General features: G+C 45.4%; 1 protein-coding gene across 1 annotated transcript; it reads left to right on the top strand.

The window, feature by feature from the left end:
- The first annotated feature begins 1,938 nt into the window (after positions 1–1,938).
- Positions 1,939–19,429, top strand: SULT2A1 (sulfotransferase family 2A member 1). Its single transcript, XM_054588662.1, has 6 exons — positions 1,939–2,140; positions 3,883–4,091; positions 6,624–6,750; positions 12,325–12,419; positions 15,947–16,118; positions 18,940–19,429. The coding sequence occupies exons 1-6, from the start codon at positions 2,005–2,007 to the stop codon at positions 19,050–19,052; spliced, it is 852 nt and encodes a 283-aa protein (XP_054444637.1). The 5' UTR covers positions 1,939–2,004; the 3' UTR covers positions 19,053–19,429.
- Positions 19,430–19,824: the final 395 nt, after the last annotated feature.

Below are 19,824 nucleotides of genomic sequence, written 5' to 3'. Positions count from 1 at the left end.
AGTGAAGGAGACAAATGAGAACCCTGGGCAGATTCATCAAATGCCCTGGACTGATGATAGAATCCTGAATACTCATTACAGAGGGACTGAAGGTATAATACCCTGCCCGTAAAAGCTGCTCAGGGACTGTTCACAGGAAGAAGGATTTGATTCTTTAGTTGAAAGCTCAGCTTTTCCATAGCTTGTCGTCCTTGAATCTTTATACTAGAGCTAAGTGTATAACACACCACCCTATTACAGTATTAGCATATTTTACTATACACTTGCCTTTACCCATGGGTTGTGTATTTTTATGTTACTAATTAGCCTCCTTTTGTCTCCGCTTGGAGAACTTCCAGTATATCTTGTGTGGCAGGTTTAGTGGTGGTAAACTCCTTCAGTTTTTACTTGCTTGGGAAACTCTTTAACTGTCCTTCACTTCTGAAGGATAACTTTACCAGATAGAGAGTTCTTAGTTGAACTAACAATTGCTATTATGGATTTTCAATGTGGTGGAGATAAGAACTTGCTTAGCCCAGTCCCTAAAACCTGCAGTTTATTTCATTCATCAATTTGAATATATCATCCCACCTTCTCTTGGCCTGTGAGGTTTCTCCAGAGAAATCCACTGGTAGCCTTGTGGGAGTTCCCTTGTAATTTATAAGCTTTGTTTCTCTTGATGCTTTTTTTTTCTTATTTTTATTTTTTAATCCTCACCTGAGGATATACTTATTTGATTTTAGAGAGATAGGAAGAGGGGAAGAGAGAGAGAGAAATATCGATGCGTTGCCTCCTGCACACACCCCACCCTGGGATTGAACCCACGACCTAGGAATGTGTCCAGACCAGGAATCAAACCCACAGCCCTTTGGTGTATGGGACGATGCTCCAACCAACTTAACCACCCAGCCAGGGCTCCCTTGATGCTTTTAAAATTTTAAAATTTGCCCCATACAACATGCAGGCTTTCTTTAGTCCTTGTCATTCTTTTTACTTGTTTCTCCTTCGACTGGATAAATTGGAAGCTCCCGTCCCCTAACTCAGGCACTCTTTCCTCTGCTGGACCCATTCGGAGGCCGATGCTCACTGTCGTGTTTTGTTTTTCGTCTCATTCACTATATTCTTCTTCAGCTGCAGGATGCCTGTTTGGTTCTTTTTTATGATTTCTAGCTCTTTGTTCAACTTCGAGTTTTGTTCATGTATTGTTTTCCTGATTTGGTTGAATTTTCTTTCTTAAGGATGTGGGTATGATCCTTAATCGGGGCATATACGGGAGGCAAGCGATCAATGTCTCTCTCTCTCTCTCTCTTTCTCTCCCTCTCTCTCTTTCTCCCCCCCCCCCCAACATCAATAAAATATATCCTTGGGTGAGGATTTAAGTAAATAAACATCACCTCCTCTCAGAACTTCCCCTGTCTCCTAAACCTTAGTGAGCTGCTCCTCCATGTGTTTTTATAGGTTCCTTCACTTTCACCTTCATGGCCGTCAATACACTGTTCGATGCCCTCTGGTTTCTTGTCTTTCTCCCTCAAAAGCCAAGAGGAGCCTTGAAGAGACATGATGCCTCCATGTAGTACGGTGTCCTGCACGGGATCCTGGGACAGAGAGTTGACATTAGGTATAAACTAGGGGATTCTGAATAAAGTATAAATTATGAGGATATACTATCTTCGCAATTTTTCTATGTATCTAAAACTCTTCTAAAAATAAATTTCATTAAGAACATTTTTAATTTGCCCACATTTCTACATCCTTGGACTTGTTGAATGCCTGGTTCCCTCCCACGAATTCAAAGTCAGATTACCCCAGAATGTTCTCTTCACAGTTGCTCAATATCATCAGCCTCGTGATCACCTCTGAGTTACAATATCTGTTCTCTTTATCAGCAGGCAACTCCTCGACCAATCAGGCGAGATTAATGATTATTTTATCCTTACTATAAAAGGTGATCTCTTGGCAGCTGTCACAACCTCTAGCAGTGGCCGCAGCTGAAACTCTAACACCAGGTCCAAAGAGCTCACCACAATGTCAGACGGGTACATGTGGTTTGAAGGGATACCTTTCCCTGTCGTGGGTTACACGCTGGAGCATCTCAAAGCGATGCGGGAGAATTTTGTGTTTAAGGATGAAGATGTCTTAACAGTGTCTTTCCCCAAATCAGGTAACGGAGTGGATCTGGCCCTGAGACAGGCTGTCGCTGCGTCCCTCATCCATTCACGAGCTTTCTCTGCGCCAGCCCATGTTCAGGGCTTTGGGAACTAAAGCTGCGCCCTACTACCAACTGCATTCAGAGAAAAGGAGTTAGCCAAGCAGTTACACAGTACGATGAGGACTCAGGGCGGGGGGCGGTAATCGAAGGTACTAGGGAGCCCATAAGAGCAAATCCTGCCCTGGCTGGTGTGGCTCAGTGGATTGAGCGCTGGCCTGCAAAGCAAGGGCTCACTGGTTCGGTTCCCGGTCAGGGCACGGGCCTGGGTTGTGGGCCGGGTCCCCGGTGCGGGGTGTGTGAGAGGCAGCCATGCATGGGTGTTTCTCCCCTCCTTTTTCTCCCTCCTTTCACCTCTCTCTAAAAATAAATAAATAAAATCTTAAAAAAAAAAAAAAAGAAAGAAAAGCAAATCCTAAGGCAGATTCAGGTGTTTGCAGGGAGAAAGGAAGGTGATGATCAGCGAAGTCCTCATAGAAAAAATAGGGAAGAGAGCGATCAGGTGAGATGATGGATCTGGCTTGATTCTTGACTGTTAACCAGCTTGATTGTGGTAAACATGTCACAACATGTATGTGTGCGCGCGTACGTGTGTGTGCATGTGTGTGTGTGTGTGTGTGTGTGTACACCGAATCATCGCATTGTACTCTTTAAATATGTACAATTTTCAATTGTCTGGTATATCTGAATGAAACTGGGAGGCGGGAGCGAATAAAACACATCTATCGGAGCCAAAACATAAGGAGTAGATAAGAAAAGCATCTAAATTGAGATGAAAAAAAAAGAATGTGAAACTATTTAGTGAAAAGGGGTATCTTCAGTAAAGGTATCAGCACAGACAACGGGCAGGAATTGGGAAAGATCCTGGCCCAGCCAAGGGACTCCCGGGCCGAGCGCGGTGTCCCTGGGAGGGGCGCGGGGAGAGGAAGGGACTGCATGCTGGGCAAGGACTGAGGCTGGAGATGCTGGAAGAGGCCCGGCAGTGAAAGGTCAAGGGCAACGGGTGTAGGCAAATAGCCCAAAGCGGGAGGCAACCCAGAAGTCCGTTGACAGACGAATGGATCACCAAAATGTGGTACGTACATGTAATGGAATGTTATTCAACCTTAAAAGGAACCAAGTTCTGACATGTGTACAACATGGATGAACTCTGAGTATATTATGCTAATGAAATGCACCAGTCACAGAGGGAGAAATACCATCTGATCCACTTCTATGAGCTGTGTAGGGTCATCAAACACTAAAAGAAAAACAGGCTGGAGGTTGCCAGGGACTGGGGGGAGGGAAAAATGGAGAGCTGTTATTTAATGGGTGTAGAGTTTCAGATTTACCAAATGTAAAGGTTCTGGAGATTGGATGCACAGCAATGTGAATATACTTAACACCACTGGACTGTAGGCTCAAAAATGGTTAAGAAGGTATAGCTTATGTTATATTTTATCATGATTTTTTTAGAGATTTTATTTATTTATGTTTAGAGAAGGGAAAGGGGAGAGAGAACCATCAGTGTGTGGTTGCCTCTCACGCGTCCCCTACTGCAACCCAGGCACGTGCCTGACTGGGAGTCGAACCGGTGACCCTTTTCGTTCGCAGGCCGACACTCAATCCACTGAGCCGCGCCAGCCAGGGCCATCATGATATTTTTTAAAAGTCAGATTTAAAAAATGAGTGACCATCCTTTTTTCTTCTTTATCCAGGAACAAACTGGTTGATTGAAATTCTCTGCCTGATCCACTCCAAGGGAGATACCACGTGGATCCAATCAACGCCCATTTGGGAACGCTCACCCTGGTTAGAGACCACGCACGGGTATAAAGTCATAACAGATAAAGAAGGCCCACGCCTCATCACCTCCCACGTCCCCATCCAATTCTCCCCCAAGTCTCTCTTCAAGTCCAAGACCAAGGTCAGTGCACCATGGTCAAGATATGTGTGATTAATGTTTTTTAACTTGCCTAGGAATTACCAGGGGATCTGGGTGAGGTGCAGTCTCATTCAGTAGTAGGTCTAGGGGTGGGGACCTGAGATTCTGCACTTGGCAATGCCACGGTCCAAACCAGAAGCAAAGCAAAATGGTAGCGCCAGAATCTTAGAAAACCACATTTTAAACCCAAGCAGAACTTATAACTGTGTTACATATTAGATAACCCCTGTTTTGTTGCTGTAAAAAATAATTAGCCCATCTTAATTATATAAATGCCTCCTACCACTCAGGTAAAAGCAGCAGGCGTAGAGCTGACCATTTGGGAAGCAGAAAATTCGTAAATCAATCCTAAATCCAGAGTGATTGCTCCAGCATCATGACTGGTTTTACTAACCACTATGTCTTTCTGGATCTGTCTGTTGAGCTTAGCAGCCACGCGAGTTTCTCATGGGTCATCACCAGAAGGGATCGCGGAAATCCAACACTTAGCATGTCTTAGATGATGTCTAGGAAAAACACTTTTCTGGAAGGTGTTAATTGGTTTGCGATTTTTAAAAAATGTTTTATGCTTAAATTAGATTGCCAAGCTTAGAATAATATCCTCTTCACTTGGAAATGTCACAGTGTGTCACAGTACAATAAGGTCTTTTTTTCAGTTACAGTTGGCATTCAATATTACATTAGTTTCAGGTGTACAGCATAGTGGTTGGACATTTGTATAATTTATGAAGTGATGCCCCAATAAATCTGGTACCCACATGGCACCGTACGTAGTTACTATAATATTTTGACTAGATTCCCTAAGCTGTACTGTACATCCCAAAGAAATCCAAAACACTAATTTTAAAAGACATGCACATCACTATGTTCATTGCAGCATTATTTATAATAGCTAAGATATGGAAGCAACCTGCCCTGGCTGGTGCGGGTCAGTGGGTTCAGCCCCAGTCTGTGGACCAAAGGGTCACTGGTTCGATTCCCAGTCAGGGCACAGGCCTGGGTTGCAGGCCAGGTCCCCAGTAGGGGGCACACGACAGGCAACCACACATTGACGTTTCTCTCCCTCACTTCCTTCCCCCCTTCCCCTCTCTAAAAATAAAATAAATAAAATATTTTAAAAATAAAAAGGTATGGAAGCAACCTAAATGTCCTTCAACAGATGATTGGATAAAGAAAATGAAGGGTTTTTTTAACCCATCAATTCTCAAGCTTATTTATAACACACCTTATATAGTGTTAAACATATTCACATAGGGATTCCTCAGTGTTTGTTGAATCCCTGCATGGGGAAACTGAGGCCTAGAGAGAGTTGAAGCCTGAAATCATGAAAATTGGTGCAGAGTCCAGGGTATAACTTCGATATTCAAATGTCAAGGTTCTTGCGAGGGTGTGTGTGTGTTCGCACTAATCTGGAGTATTAGAGTGTCAAATCTTCACATGTTTATGCAGCTGGGCAGCTACCTTCCAGATGCTGATTTAGAATATTTTTGCTCCTGCACAAAACTCCCTCTGCACCTTCCCAGTCAATGCTCATCCACAGAGGGGACCACTCCACTGACTTCTAACTCTATAGATCCGTTTTGCTCATCCTTTCTTTCTTTCTTTCTTTCTTTCTTTCTTTCTTTCTTTCTTTCTTTCTTTCTTTCTTTCTTTTTTTTGTAACCCAAGAATATGTTTATTGATTTTTAGAGAGAGAGGAAAATGTTGACCTGAGAGAGAAACATCAGTTGGTTGCCTCCTGTACACACCCCGACCAGGGGCTGAACCAACCACCCTTAGGTGTATGGGGCAACACTCCGACCAACGGAGCCACCTGGCCAGGGCGGGGCTGCTTGTTCTTGAACGTCATAAATACAGACTCATACTGTACAAATAAATGTCTGTTGTGTAGCTGTGACTATAACATAATTTATTAGCCCTCCTCCTGTTAGTAATCTTTAAACTATAGTACTTAATACAACACCTCTCACCTTAGAAAACCTTCTGGTCACTTCCCATTGTGTGTAGACGCTAATAACCCCAAAGGAAAGGACATGCTGTCCTCTTCCCTTGTTATATTATTGGGATTATCTGAGTGACTAGTTCATAGGAACTTTAAAATATATATTTGATTAATGAATGCAATAACTAACTTATTAAAAGAATCCATTGACATTTAATAGGCATATTCTAGGAATTGACTTCTTTCCCTATTTTGAAAGGTTTTATTTATTCATTTTATAAACATTTTAAAACAGATTTTATTTATTTATTTTTAGAGAGAGGGGAAGGGAGGGAGAAAGAGAGGGAGGGAAACATTGATGTGTGAGAGAAACATCAGTCGGTTGCCTCTCGCACGCCACCAAGTGGGGACCCGGCCCACAGCCCAGGCCTGTGCCCTGACCGGGAGTCAAGCCAGTGACCCCTCAGCTCGCAGGCTGGCGCTCAGTCCATTCAGCGACCCCAGTCAGGGCTCCATTGTTATCAAGGTGAGGAAAGATGGAAAACTTTCATCCTCTCATTTTTCTCTTTAAGGTGATTTATCTCATCAGAAATCCCAGAGACGTTCTCGTGTCTGGTTATTTTTTCTGGACTATTTCCAATCTTGTTAAGAAACCGGAGTCACTGAAGCAGTATTTCGAATGGTTCATCCAAGGAAATGGTGAGTGTGGGTAAAACATGGCGGCAGGAGGATCGTCAGCCTCGTCCCTCAGACCTCACCCCGTACCCAGGCTGCTTCCTCCACATCTCCCTCACCTGTGGATAGACGGCCCATCCCCACTGGAACCCACCGTTTCTAATTCCACAGACTCTCGCAGATCGGCAGGACCCAGCCAGCCTTTCAGCTGGTCCCATTGCAAACCATCCTAGCTGCCCGATACAATCACAGAGCAGGCACATTCTTCTCCTCAACGCTCTTAATCTGTGGCTTTCTGGAAGTCACCTTTCCATTGGCCTCGTGGACAGTGCTATCCTGATTTGCCACCATTTACTTATTTATGATTTCATTTATTTATTTATTTTTTATTTGATTTTGAGAGAGAGAGAGATGATTTTTTGTTCCACTTATTGATGCATTTGTTGGTTGCCTCTTGTGTGTGCCCTGACCAGGGATCGAACTCACAACCTTGGCACATTCGGGTGATGTTCTAACTACCTGAACTGCCGCCTGGGGCATCGCCACCATTTTTTTAGATGCATCCTCGTAAATCTCCCTTTATCCTCTTGTCCATTCTGTCTCAAAAATGCATGCGTTACAGTCGGATCGCTATCCTTTTAATTGTGCAGAGTTTCTAGGCTTTCCAGACACTTGAACTTTTGCAAATTTTCCCAAAATTATAGGACAGGTCCCCTAGTTCTGCTGTGACAGGTCTCCCTGGCTTCAGACCTGTTTCTCAAAAGCCAAGGACAGCAGCACAAGAGAGAGCCACAGGTCCCTCTAATGCAGTGTGTTCAAGGTCGAACACGTTGTCCCCAGGCACCAAACTGTCCCTACCGCCTACCTACCTTAGTCAATAAATAGAACAACCCCTCTTCCAAGGGCCGGCAGGAGTCTGACATTTCCAAGTGCCATCTCTTCCCCGACCCGCCTCCCTGTGCCCCCGCCTCTTCCCTTTATCTAAATCCCACAACCTTGATTAACGTCTTCATCCTGGTCTCTGCTAAAATGTCTTGATACTTAGAGAAGTCTTCCTTTTCAACACTATGTAAACTAGCGCCCCTCCCCATTTCCTGGCATTATCTTTTTCCGCCTCAGTACGCATCACCAATGAGCGTGTATTCTAATTGCGCGTTTATTCCCCGTGTCTCCCCTAAAATGTGAGCTCTTTGACTGGCTCCCTGTTGACCCAGGGTCCTAGAGTGGTGTTTGCCACATCGTAAGCACTTTTGTTAAATAATGGGTATTTATTTGCCATCCCTTCCATCGGTGCTTTATTAACCAGAGTCGCTGTTACATCCCACCGAGATTAATGCAGTGGACTCGGTGGTGTCCTTGCCACGCGCCCTTTGGACCTTCTAGGCTCTGCTGTGGCAATCCCTTGCAAGGCACGGACAAGTTCACAGCCTCTGAATTGTTTGCCCACCGCGTCAAGTTCAATGTTCAAAGCCCACAGGTGTTTCGTATGGAGCTGATCCTGGCTGAACCCTACAGTTCTAAGTCCGGCTTTGCTCCAGGTTCCTCTTTCAGGAAAAAAGGCAACAGGTGAAACCCTAGGGTGGGAGCCAGACGCGGAGAGAACAGCCCCTCAGTCTGTTTTTGATCTGGCCTTTGGTGTAGAAAGTAGTCTGAACGGTGCTTCCGCTGTGCCGGGAATCAGGAATGTCCGACTGATAGTGGCGGCTGATAAAGGCATACCCTGAAGACCTGCCACTATCGCGATCTCTTGCTTATCTGCATTTTAAGACTCAACCCACAGGGCTCTCTTATCCAGTCAACACCAAAATCCTTATTGTCATCCACTAATTCCAACATCCGGAGTTGTCTGCAACCCTGTAGAAGATTCTCCAAACTCTTGGGAACTTCAGGCCCAGGAAGTAGTGTCCTTAGACGCAGGAAGCAGAGGCCCTGCTCTGGACGATGCATGATGGCCAAGCCCGAGGGGCTCGCCTGCTCTTGATATCTCTCCTCCCAACAAAGGGAAGAGTCTAAGGGGCTCCTGGAGCTTGCGGCCCTTGCATCACCCGGGCTCTGGGAAACCTGAATCCTAGAATTCCCTGTGCAAAAGACCCCGCGCTACTTCCTGCACCAAGCGCGCTTTGGTGGCCTGTGTGGTCCTTTGTCCGCTCCCTCTCCCCCACCCCCAGGCGGCAGCGCTGGGTGAGCTTTGGCCGAGGGGAAAATCCAAAGGAATGAACTGCAACCGCTGTTTGCAAGCATCACTGAAGCCATTCGTTTTTTGGTCAAATGCTTCTCCCAACATTTTGTGAGTCCAGAGTTAAAAACTAAATGAGACATTTTGAGCTGAAGGCTACTGGGAATAATGTACGTCGGGTGCACATGGGCATGGATTCCTTTCTGGTGTGTAAACCTGAGTGTGGAGCTGCTGAGGCAGAGCGAATACGAGGTTTCCCCTTTAAGAGATATTAAACTGTTTTCCAGAGCGATTGTATCAGTTTGCATCCCCACAACGTAGGCGTTTATTGCTATAAATTTCCCACCCACAGCATATGAGTGCACCTGTTATCGGTGACACTTGTTATTGTTGATATTTTTATGACTTTTATTGTGATAATTATACAGAATAAGCAGTGGAGAAATGGCGTGTATTACAGAGTTTATCTCTTCACTTATAGGTATGTCCTTTTGTTTATCTTTGCCCTTTATCTAGAGCTTTTCAGACGTCTTAAATGATCTCGTATAATTATTTAAATGAAAAGCTTAAACTTTTTTCCAGATGTATTGCATTTCTTCTTAGATTAATGGCATCTTTAAATTCCATTTTCCAGTTGTTTTGTACCTGGTTGGCAGGAATGTGAGTGATTCTGAATGTTGATTGGGATTTCACTAATCCGAATGCCGCCTCTTCTTAAATCGAATTGCTGCCCTGCAGGTTCTCCTTGATTCTCTAGGAAGTATAAATATAACGTTCAAGTAATAACTATTATATTAATTAAATTTTTTAAGAGAGAAGGGGGAGGGAAGGAGAAGTAGAGGGAGAGGAACATCTATGCAAGAGAGAAACATCAGTCTGTTTCCTCTCGCACGCCCCCTAACCAGGGACCTGGCCTGCACCCCAGGCATGTGCCCTGACCAGGAATCAAACCTGAGGCCTTTTGGTTTGCAGGACAAAGCCCAACCCACTGAGCCACACCAGCCAGGGTTAGCGTAATTTCTAATACATATATATTGTCTCTATTTTTTTTTCCTCTTAGCTCATTAGCCAAGGCTCTGGGACAATATTGAAGTACATTTCATGGTGTATAATCCTTTCAATATGCTCTTGTATTCAGGTTGCTAATATTTTGTTGAAGTTTTTTACATTTATATCCATCAGGGATATTGGTGTGTAGTTTTCTTTCCTTAGAGTGTCCTCATCTGGCTTAGGTGTCAGGGTGATGCCAACCTCATAAAATGAGTTTGAGAGTATTCTCCCCTCTTCAATTTTATTTAAAAATGTTATTTATTTATTTTTAGAGAGAGGGGAAGGGAGGGAGAAAGAGGGAAAGAAACATCAATGTGCAAGAGTTACATTGATCAGTTGCCCCTTGCGCACCCCCAACTGGGGACCTGGCCTGAAGCTCAGGCATGTGCCCTGACTGGGAATTGAACCAGCAACTTTCTGGTTTGCAGGCTGGCACTCAATCCACGGAGCCACATCAGTCAGGGCCCCCTTCGATTCTTTTTTGAAGTTTGAGAAGAATGGACATTAATTCTTCCTTTAATATTTTATAGAATTGACCAGGAAACCATCTGGTCCTGGGCTTTTCTTTGTTGGGAGATTTTGATGACTGATTCAGTCTCCTTACTTGTTATTGGGCTATTCAAATTTTCTACCTTTTCATGATTCAGCCTTGGTAGGTTGTATGATAAATTTCTAGGAGTTCATCCATTTCCTCCTGGTTATCCACTTATTGGGTATGTAGCTGTCCATGGTAGTCACTTATAATCCTTTATGCTTATGTGGCATCGGTTGGAATCTCTCCTCTTCTTTATTTGCATCTGCTCTGTTCTTCTTAGTCTAACTAAAGGTTTGTCAATTTTGTTTATCTTTTTTAAAAACCAACTCTGGTTTTTGTTAATTTATTCTAATGTTTTCTAGCCTACTTTTTTCTTCTCTGATCTTTGTTATTTCCTACTTGCCGCATAAAATTGGGTTGTTTATTTGAGATCTTCCTTTCTCTTGATGCAGAAATTTGTCATCTGAACTTCCCTCCTAGAACTGCTTTGGCGGCCTCTTATAAGTTTTGCTATGCCGTGCTTCTATATTTGGTTTGTTTCAAGATTTTATTTCAAGATTTAAAACTGTTTCCCATTTCTTTCTTTCTTGACCCCCTGGATCCACTTTATGTGTTCATCAAGTGTAGCTTAAACTAGTTCTCTTGTGACAAAAAGGGCAAATTCCCTCAGTGTTTTGCCTCAAAACCTCCTTCCTTCGTGCCCATTTTTGAGTGATAGATTAACTGAGTAGAATTCCCCGCTACCCTATGTGGTCAGAAAGGCCTTGGGCAGGGCAGACAGCCATCAAACACTATAAAATAATTAAGACACAGAGGATGGGGTGGAAAGGCTCACCTTCCGTGGAGATCACGCAGCGGTGTCCAACCTTTTGGCGTCTCTGGGCCGCACTGGAAGAAGAGTTGTCTTGGGCCACACATTAAATACGTTGCGACACGTATCACAAAAAAAATCTCATGTTTTAAGTAAATTTACGATGTTGCATTGGGCCGCATCCATGGCCATCCGGGTCCGCATGTGGCCCGCGGGCCGCAGGTGGGACACCCGTATAGGGAAGGGCAGTTTCCAAGGAGGCGCACCTGAGAGTTTCCTTGACGGATGAAATCTCAGGTTGATGAACCACACCTAGCCTCACAAAGATTTATTACAAATAAACATTCCCCTGGTCTCTAGGAAAGCTGCAGTAGAGGGAGGGAAAAAAACAGAAAGAAAATCTTTTTATTTGTTAGAGAGGGAAAGGGAGGAAGAGAAGGAGAGAAACATCACTGTGTGGTTGCCTCTCTAGTGCCCCCACTGAGGGGCTTGGCCTGCAACCCAGGCCTGTGCCCCAACTGGGAATCGAACCGGTGATCCTTTGGTTCGTGGGCCGGTGCCCAATCCACTGAGCCACACTAGCCAGGGCAGAAAGAAAATCTTAAACAGAGGAAAGGCAGATCATTTCCAAAGGAACGATAATTACGATAGCAACAGTGAAAGCAAAAAGACAGAAAAATGTCAAGGGCAATGAGCAACCCAAAATTCTAAACGTTGCACGGATTCGGGGCAGCAAGAGCCCCATTCCTCAGGCCACGTGGCTCTCTGACAAGATCTCCTCGGAGACCCTGGCGACTGGGTGCAGAGCCTCCCGCTAATGAACCCTGCCCATTCAAGGTAAAGGCCTGAGGCTGGGTAACAATCTTCCATCTCTCCACTCACTCACTCATGCAGCAAATAGCTATGACAGCTGTAAACGTGCCGGGCATCGCCTGAGCGGGCGAGCCCACAAGCGTGAACATGACAGAGGGGTCCCTGCTTTCACAGAGCCTGTAACTCGCTCCTCTCTCTGCTTCTCCCCTGCAGTGGCATTTGGATCGTGGTTCGACCACGTTCGTGGCTGGATGTCCATGAAAGGGAAGGAGAACTTCTTGATAGTGAGTTACGAAGAGCTAAAGCAGGTAACTCTTGTTCTTGCGGTCAGCACACCGTCTCAACGCCGCCCGCACTCGCCCTACTTCCGTCCACAACTCTGTGTCTCTTTTCCTTCTCAGTGGGAGTTTAGTCCCATGGAGGGTCCCTAGAAATGAGAGGAGCTCCCCAGGCTTCGTTGTCCTGCTCCTGGTCGGCACCCCCAGCCCCGTGTTCTCTTCCGTCATGTGTTTTTCTTTGTTTCACTTCATAGCTTAAGGGCTTTATTTTTGTGCATCGAGACAGAGCACAGCGACTTATACTCACACTGGCAACTGGTTCTAAAATTTCTAGGGGTAGGACACGCGGTGCCACTGATAGCCTCGTGCTGGGAGGGGACTGAGGGACAAGGAGGGACTGGGAAGAAGCCAAGTTTGGTTCCAGAGATGTGCCCAACTGCCTGGCAGCCCAACCTGGCTGAGAGAAGGAAGAAGAAGTCGTGAAATCAATCGGCAGAGTTGCTCTGGCAGGCCCAGGACTGGACTCTCCCGTGACGGCAGGGGGCGCTGTCAGGTGAAGCTCAAACCGACAAGAGTGAGCCGTTCAAAGAAGACCTTTGCCTGTTAGTGGGATCTTGGAGAAAAGAGAAAAGGACATAAATACAGGCGTTTGCTTCTACCTGACAAACGTTGCTCTCCATCATCTGGGTACTTCTGCCCAATCTTCTGTTTTCCACATGAATCTCATTTTTACCCAGAAGTCCTTTGGAACTAGTTTAGCAGCTTCAGGTGCACGCTTCCGTACTTTCCTGGAATTATACTTTCAAGCCACAAAGTGAACTTTTATTGTAGTAATGGCTACAGTTGTGCCTTTTTCTTTCTTTTCTTTTCTTTTCTTTTTTTTTTTTTTTTTTTTCCTGTTATAGCATGTTGGCTCATGGAATGAAGAAAAATTTTAAATCACTGTAGCTCCAAGAGGAAGGTCTATTATTCAAAGCAAAATGTTATTAAAATCCATTTTTAATGATAATAATCTTCCAGTACCATGTACCAAGTTCTGATTATTGAAATAATATATAAGAAGATCTTGGACAACTAGGAAACTAAGTTGAATGGAAGTCTGACAACTATGGAATTGAAGACACCACATCCACCCAGGCTAGTAGGAGGGGGCACGCATGCAGAACAGGCTGGCCCCGCACCCACGTGGGTAAAAATTCAGGAGGGATATCTCAGGAGCAAAGAGTCCCAGACCCACACCAGGCCGCCCAGCCCAGGGTTCCAGGGCCAGGAAGATAAGTCCCCACAACTCCTAGCAGGGATTGAGCCAATGGAGGAGGCTGCTGGAGCCCCAAGCAGTTCCTCTTAAAGACTCACTTGCTCAGACTTGCCTGGACTCACTTGCTCAGATCCGAGCCCCCTGAGCTCCAGCTGGGGTGGGAGCTTGAAGGGCACCAGTGGTACACAGGGAGAGACCGAAGTGCCTGGCACTGGGGCAAGCAGAGGCCATTGTCCCTTTGCTGAGCCCTTCCCCCACAGAGCTGGTAGGCTGGCGCCATATCTGAGACTCCATCAACCGGGCTAACACTGTGTGACCCACCTTGGAGATCCCCAGAGGCTCTGCCCCACTCAACTTAGGGGCCACCCAAGCTGCTTTGTCATAAGAATCACTGGTCTTGGCTCCTAAGTCCTATTAAGCAGGCAATGGCTGGCTTCAGTGAGCCCTAGCAGCAGCCAGATTAGAGTTGCAGCTTGGCTTCACCTGGGTATCTCCAAGCCCAGGACAAGTAGCAGCTATTTGAGATTGTTTTACAGCCCAGGCAGGTTGGCCCCGGGCAAAATACAGGTGGGGGCTGACCTTGGCCTGCAGCACCCAGGAAACCCCAGGGCCAGCACACCCAGCGGACAGCTCCAGACCACGCTGGAGCACCACCGCCCTGCCCCTGCACAGCTGGTCCTCCACGGAGGGCGGAGGCTGGGGGTCAGTGGTCACAGCCAGTCCTTGCAGCTGACTGGCCCGGGTAAATCCCTCCCATTGGCCTGCCAATGGGACCAAGGCTCAACTACAAGAGGAGGGTGTACTCAGCCCACATGAAGGGCGCACCTCGAGTACCCAACTTAGGTGATAGGGGAGGCTGTGCCACTGGACCCTACAAGACACCTATTGTGTTAAAGCCACACTTCCAAGACATGGAGTCAAAGCAGCTTTACCTAATACATAGAGACAAACACAGGGAGGCTGCCAAAACAAGGAGACAAAGAAACATGGCCCAAATGAAAGAACAGATCAAAACTCCAGAAAAAGAGTTAAACAAAATGGAGATAAGCAATCTATTAGATGCGATGTTTAAAACTCTGTTTATAATGATGTTCAAGGAACTTAGCAAGGACCTCAGCAGCATAAAAAAGATCCAGTCAGGAACGGAAGCTACACTGATTAAAATAAAGAAAAATTTACAGAGAAATAACAGTAAAATGGATGAAGCCAAGAATCAAATCAATGATTTGGAACATAAGGAAGCAAAAAAGCAACCACACATAACAAGAAGAAGAAAAAAGAATCTAAAAAAATGAGGATAGTATAAACAGCCTCTGGGAAAACTTTAAGAAGTCAACCTTTGTCTCATAGGGATGCCAGAAGGAGAAGAGAAAGAGCAAGAAATTGAAGACCTAGCTGAAAAAAATAGTGGAAGAGAACTTCCCTAATTTGGCAAAGGAAATAGACATGCAGGCCCCAGAAGCACAAGAGTCCCAATTATGATGGATGCGAAGAGACCCCCTGCAAGACACATCATTATTAAAAAACCAAAGGTTAAAAACAAAGAAAGACTCTTGAAAGCAAGTGAAAAGAAGTTAGTTACCAGAAGGCTGGCAGCTGGGAGGGAGGAGGGGGAGAATGAGCGAAGAGGCGAGAGCGTTAAGAAGTACAAGTAGGGAGTTACAGAATAGCCATGGGGATGTAAAGTACAGGATAGGAAACGGCGTAGCCAAAGAACTTATGCACATGGCCCGTGGACATGAACAATGGTGGGGTTATTGCCTGAAGGAGTGGGGGGCGCTGGGTGGAGGAGGGCAAAGGGGGGGAAATCAGGACAATTGTAATAGCATAATCAATAAGATATAATCTTTTTAAAAATCCTGTAACACTCTGTGGTATTCAAATGTTAGTTCTGGCAAACAGCATTATTTGATGGCACAGTCAGGATTTGAAATCAATCCCTTAAGTCTTTGTCAAGTCCTCCCTTAGCCTCTGCTTGCTCAATCCTCTTCATAAGTGTCTAGAAGCCTTTCTGAAAGTCTCATTAGAAAACCCACATCCCGTATTCTACTGGTAAGGTGTCCTGAATTCAGTTACACTGGGAAATTCACGTGGCCTCCATCTCTTACAGAGTTGTGCCCTTTCTTTTTACCTTCCTCCCTTCCCTCCTCCTGGTCATATCCAACTCAACACTCCTCACTTCTGTGCTCCCCCTCTCCTCCTCTCCCTCCTGCGCCTCCTCCTGCCATTCCCTCCTTCTCGTCTCCTTGTCCACGTTCTTTCCCTCTCCCGTCCTCTCGCTGGCGTGTTCACCTTCCAGGACACAAGAAGCGCTCTACAGAAGATCTGCCGCTTCCTGGGCAAGACGTTACAACCGGAGGAAATGAACTCAGTCCTCCGGAACTCCTCCTTCCAAATCATGAAGGAAAACAAGATGTCCAATTACACTCTCCTGCCCAAGTGGCTTTTAGAAGGACCACTTATGCGAAAAGGTAAATGAAAATGGCCCCCTTCAGAACGCGCCAGAGGATGCAGACCGCATCCTCGGGCTCACAGCAGGGTGCGGCCAGCTGGGACTAGGGAGTGTTTGAACTTGCCAGCTCTAACCGCTCATCCCCCAGAGAACTCCTCACACGCTCTCATCAGGGGGTCTCTCTTCCGAGTACTGACGTGGCCTGCAGACGCTTGGAGGAGGTTGATTAGACCTGGAATGGTCACCCGACTTATGCAGGGCATTCAGATCCTCTGTCCTCTGATCGTGGCACAGGGGTATCCACTCTACAAGCGGTGCCCAGGTGAATTTGCTACGCCTGCCCGCCTGCCAGCCGGGCTCAACCAGGCAGGCGAGGGCAGGAGTGGGGACGGTCGTGTTGGGGCTGTCCCGTTGCTGAGTTAGCGCAGAGAACTGGCCTGCACAAAGACGTGTATAAACAATGACTCAGCTGGAAAAAAGAGGACAGACTTTCACTTTGCTGACAGCCTGCCTTGCTATCAGACACTGTGGTGAATAATTAATCATGTCCATACCCCTGGGCTAAAGATGAATTGCACTGCGTGGGACAGGAGGAGCCCATTTTCCCAGAGCCCTACAGTCCAGGGTGATCCAGGGAAGGAAGAGCGTAAATGATTCAAAAGGCCTCGAATCAGTGGGGGCTGCCACCCAGGGCGGAGGGGATGCGGGCCGTCACCCCAGTGGGCCAGGTGGTCAGAGCATCGAGACAAAGAGGCGAATTCTCAATCCTTAAAATCTAGAGGGAGCCCCGGCTGGTGTGGCTCAGTGGGTTGAGTGTGGGCCTGCAGACTGGAAGGCCGCTGGTTCAACTCCCAGTCAGGGCACACGCCTGGGTTGCGGGCCAAGTCAGGCTCCAGTTGGGAGTGTGTGAGAGGCAACGGAAGGCAAGTGATGGATCTCCCGCACGTTGATGTTTTTCTCCCTCTCCTTCCCCTCTTTCTAAGAATAAATAACTAAAATCTTCTTTAAAAAATCTAGAGAGTTACTATACTTATCGTGATCACACTGTAAGGTATATGAAACAGCTGAACCAGTATGTCTTGCACCTGAAACAAATATAATATTGTATGCCAACTACACTTTAATTAATTTTTTTTCATTTAATGGACCAAGACCTGCTAGGTTTGGATTGGCTTGGGACCCACAATCCCTTTCTTTCTGATTCCCCCCTTGTGGGATGGGACAATCTCCCCGTGCCTTTTCTACCATTGCATTTTGGAAGCAGACAGCTTGTTTGATTTCTCAGGTTCGCCTGCACAGAAACGTTCTCTCATCTGATGTTTCATGTGGGGCAGCCATAGTGAATTTACAGAGATTCAGGGACCTCAAGGGCTGGTTTCTGGCTTTTTAAAAGTCAGGTGTGCTATGGAGAACACAAGAGCGTAAGAAATCAATTATAGTAAAAATTGTTCTAAAGATGAAGACGATGAGCACAAGAATGACAGCAGATGTTTATGGGTAGCAATTATTTATTAGACATTCTGCTATATTATTTCTATCACAGAAGTATATAATATATATCACTAATTTACATATAATTATATCATATTCTGTTGTATGTTAATTTAACTAATGTATTGATTGTGTTAACATATTAATATAATGCCTAGGTATTAATTTATATGATACGCAAAATAATAATATAATCATAAGTTAAGAGTACGGCTGCTCGTGTCAAAATCTTTTGCTTCAAATCCACATCCATCACGTTCTAACTGTGTGATCCCTCATGGTCTCTTTTTCCTCATCTGTGAAATGGATGTGATAATAGTACATCCCTGATTCTTTTAGACATCCTTTCAGCAAATATTTGAGTACATGCCATGTGTCTATGACTCTGAAACTCTAAGTCTTTGGTGATTTAGAGAGAAAAGTTTGCGACTTTCTAAAACACAGACGGAGATACATACCATACAGACACACACACACACACACACACACACACTCACACACACACAGAAAGGAAAAACAGAGAGCACGTCATACGTGATAAGTGTTAGGAAGTGAAATGTGAAGCAGGGATGGGGACAGACGGTTCCCAATGGGGTTGAGGGTGGGAGAGAAGCATGCTGGGAAAATTGCATTGGAGTGAAGACTTGAAAGAAGCCAACGGGCAAGACATGGGTGTATCTGGGGGACGGCATTCCAGGGAGAAGGAATATGAACTGCAAATAGTCTGAGAAGACAGGGGTGCCTCGCATGTTTGAGGCCCCCTCAGAACACTCAACACGCTGGAGCTGAGTGAGCAAGTGGATGGTCCTAAAAGGTGAAATCAGTGAAATGAGAAGGGACTGAGTCACCTGAAGCTGTGGGGAAGCCATAAGCACTTTCTCTGAGTGACCCCAAGGTCCTTGGAGAATCTGAGCAGGAAGTGACATGATCTAGAACCAGGTCATCTTGTTTCTCAAGAAGTCAAGATGGCCGCCATGCTGCGAATAACTTACAAAGGGGAAAGATCCAAAACAGAGAGACTGATTAGAAGTCTAATACCATACTCCAGGTGAGAAATGATGTTGGCTTGGGCCAAGGGAGTAGAATACCCCAAGGGGGTAGAAACAGAGGTGATGAAAAGTGGCCAGGTTCTAGACGCATCAGAACATAGAGCTGCATTATTGCTCTGTGAATGGTGTGTGTGCACGGTAGGCTGGGAGAGAGGAGAGTATAGGAGCTCGTTTCCAGACAGGGGTGGGTGTGGCTGCAGGCAGGAAAAGGCCCCCGCATGACCTGCTACGAAGGAGATGTGTTAGGGTCTTGAGACATGTCCCGACATCTGATCTGAGTCTCTGTTTTATGTTTGTCAGGCATTGCTGGGGACTGGAAAAATCACTTCACGGTGACCCAAGCTGAAGTCTTTGATAAAATATTCCAGGAGAAGATGGCAGATCTTCCTCGAGAGCTGTTCCCGTGGGAATAATGTTCAGAGACCTCTTGGTCTCGCAAAGATGAATATTTGTTCTCCTGCGGTGAATGACTGGCAGTAGTTGCATAAAACCTCTTATTTCACCCCGGAGCCTGACCTTTGACAACTTAATAGTTAAAAATTACCAGGGCACCTCTAGTTCACTGCATGCCATCCAAGCTTTGAAAAATATTCAATACATACAGAATGATACAAAAATAACATAAATATTACCAAAGCTATGCCAAAATTTTTAGAAAAATGAGAAATAAAATTGCAGAAGCAGCTAAGGCTCCTTTTCTTTCCCTTGCCTGTATCTTCCGAATTTTTATCACTATGACCTTGCAGTATAAAATTCCCATCCCCACATTATTCTCTGACTGTGTGGTATTTGACTATAAACAATACATAGTATTTATGGAGGCCTTTAAAACTTAGATAAATAGCATACTGTATAATGCCTTCATCAGCTAACATTTTTACTCAGTATTTTATATGCGGTTTTCATCCATGTTGATTATAGAACTAGTTCAGTATTTAGTACTGAGACATATTTTAGTGACCTGCTCTCCTGCGGGTGAACCTGGGTTCCTTCCCTACCAATTCTCCCCTGTTTAAAACACAGCTTTGGCCTAACACATGATCTATCCTGGAAAATGTTCAAGAGACGAATGGATAAAGGAAATGTGGTCTCTACAAACAGTGGAAGATTATTGAGTCTTAAAGAAGGAAATTCTGCCATTCACAACAACATGGAGGAAACTGGAGGGCATTTTATTAAGTGAAA

The sequence above is a fragment of the Pteronotus mesoamericanus genome, unplaced genomic scaffold (genome assembly GCF_021234165.1).
Source record: "Pteronotus mesoamericanus isolate MK-2021 breed Mesoamerican mustached bat unplaced genomic scaffold, CSHL_Meso_final scaffold_137, whole genome shotgun sequence".
NCBI classification, from domain to species: Eukaryota; Metazoa; Chordata; class Mammalia; order Chiroptera; family Mormoopidae; genus Pteronotus; species Pteronotus mesoamericanus.
Note: the sequence above shows the minus strand (reverse complement) of the source record. Positions and strands in the feature narration are given on the sequence as shown.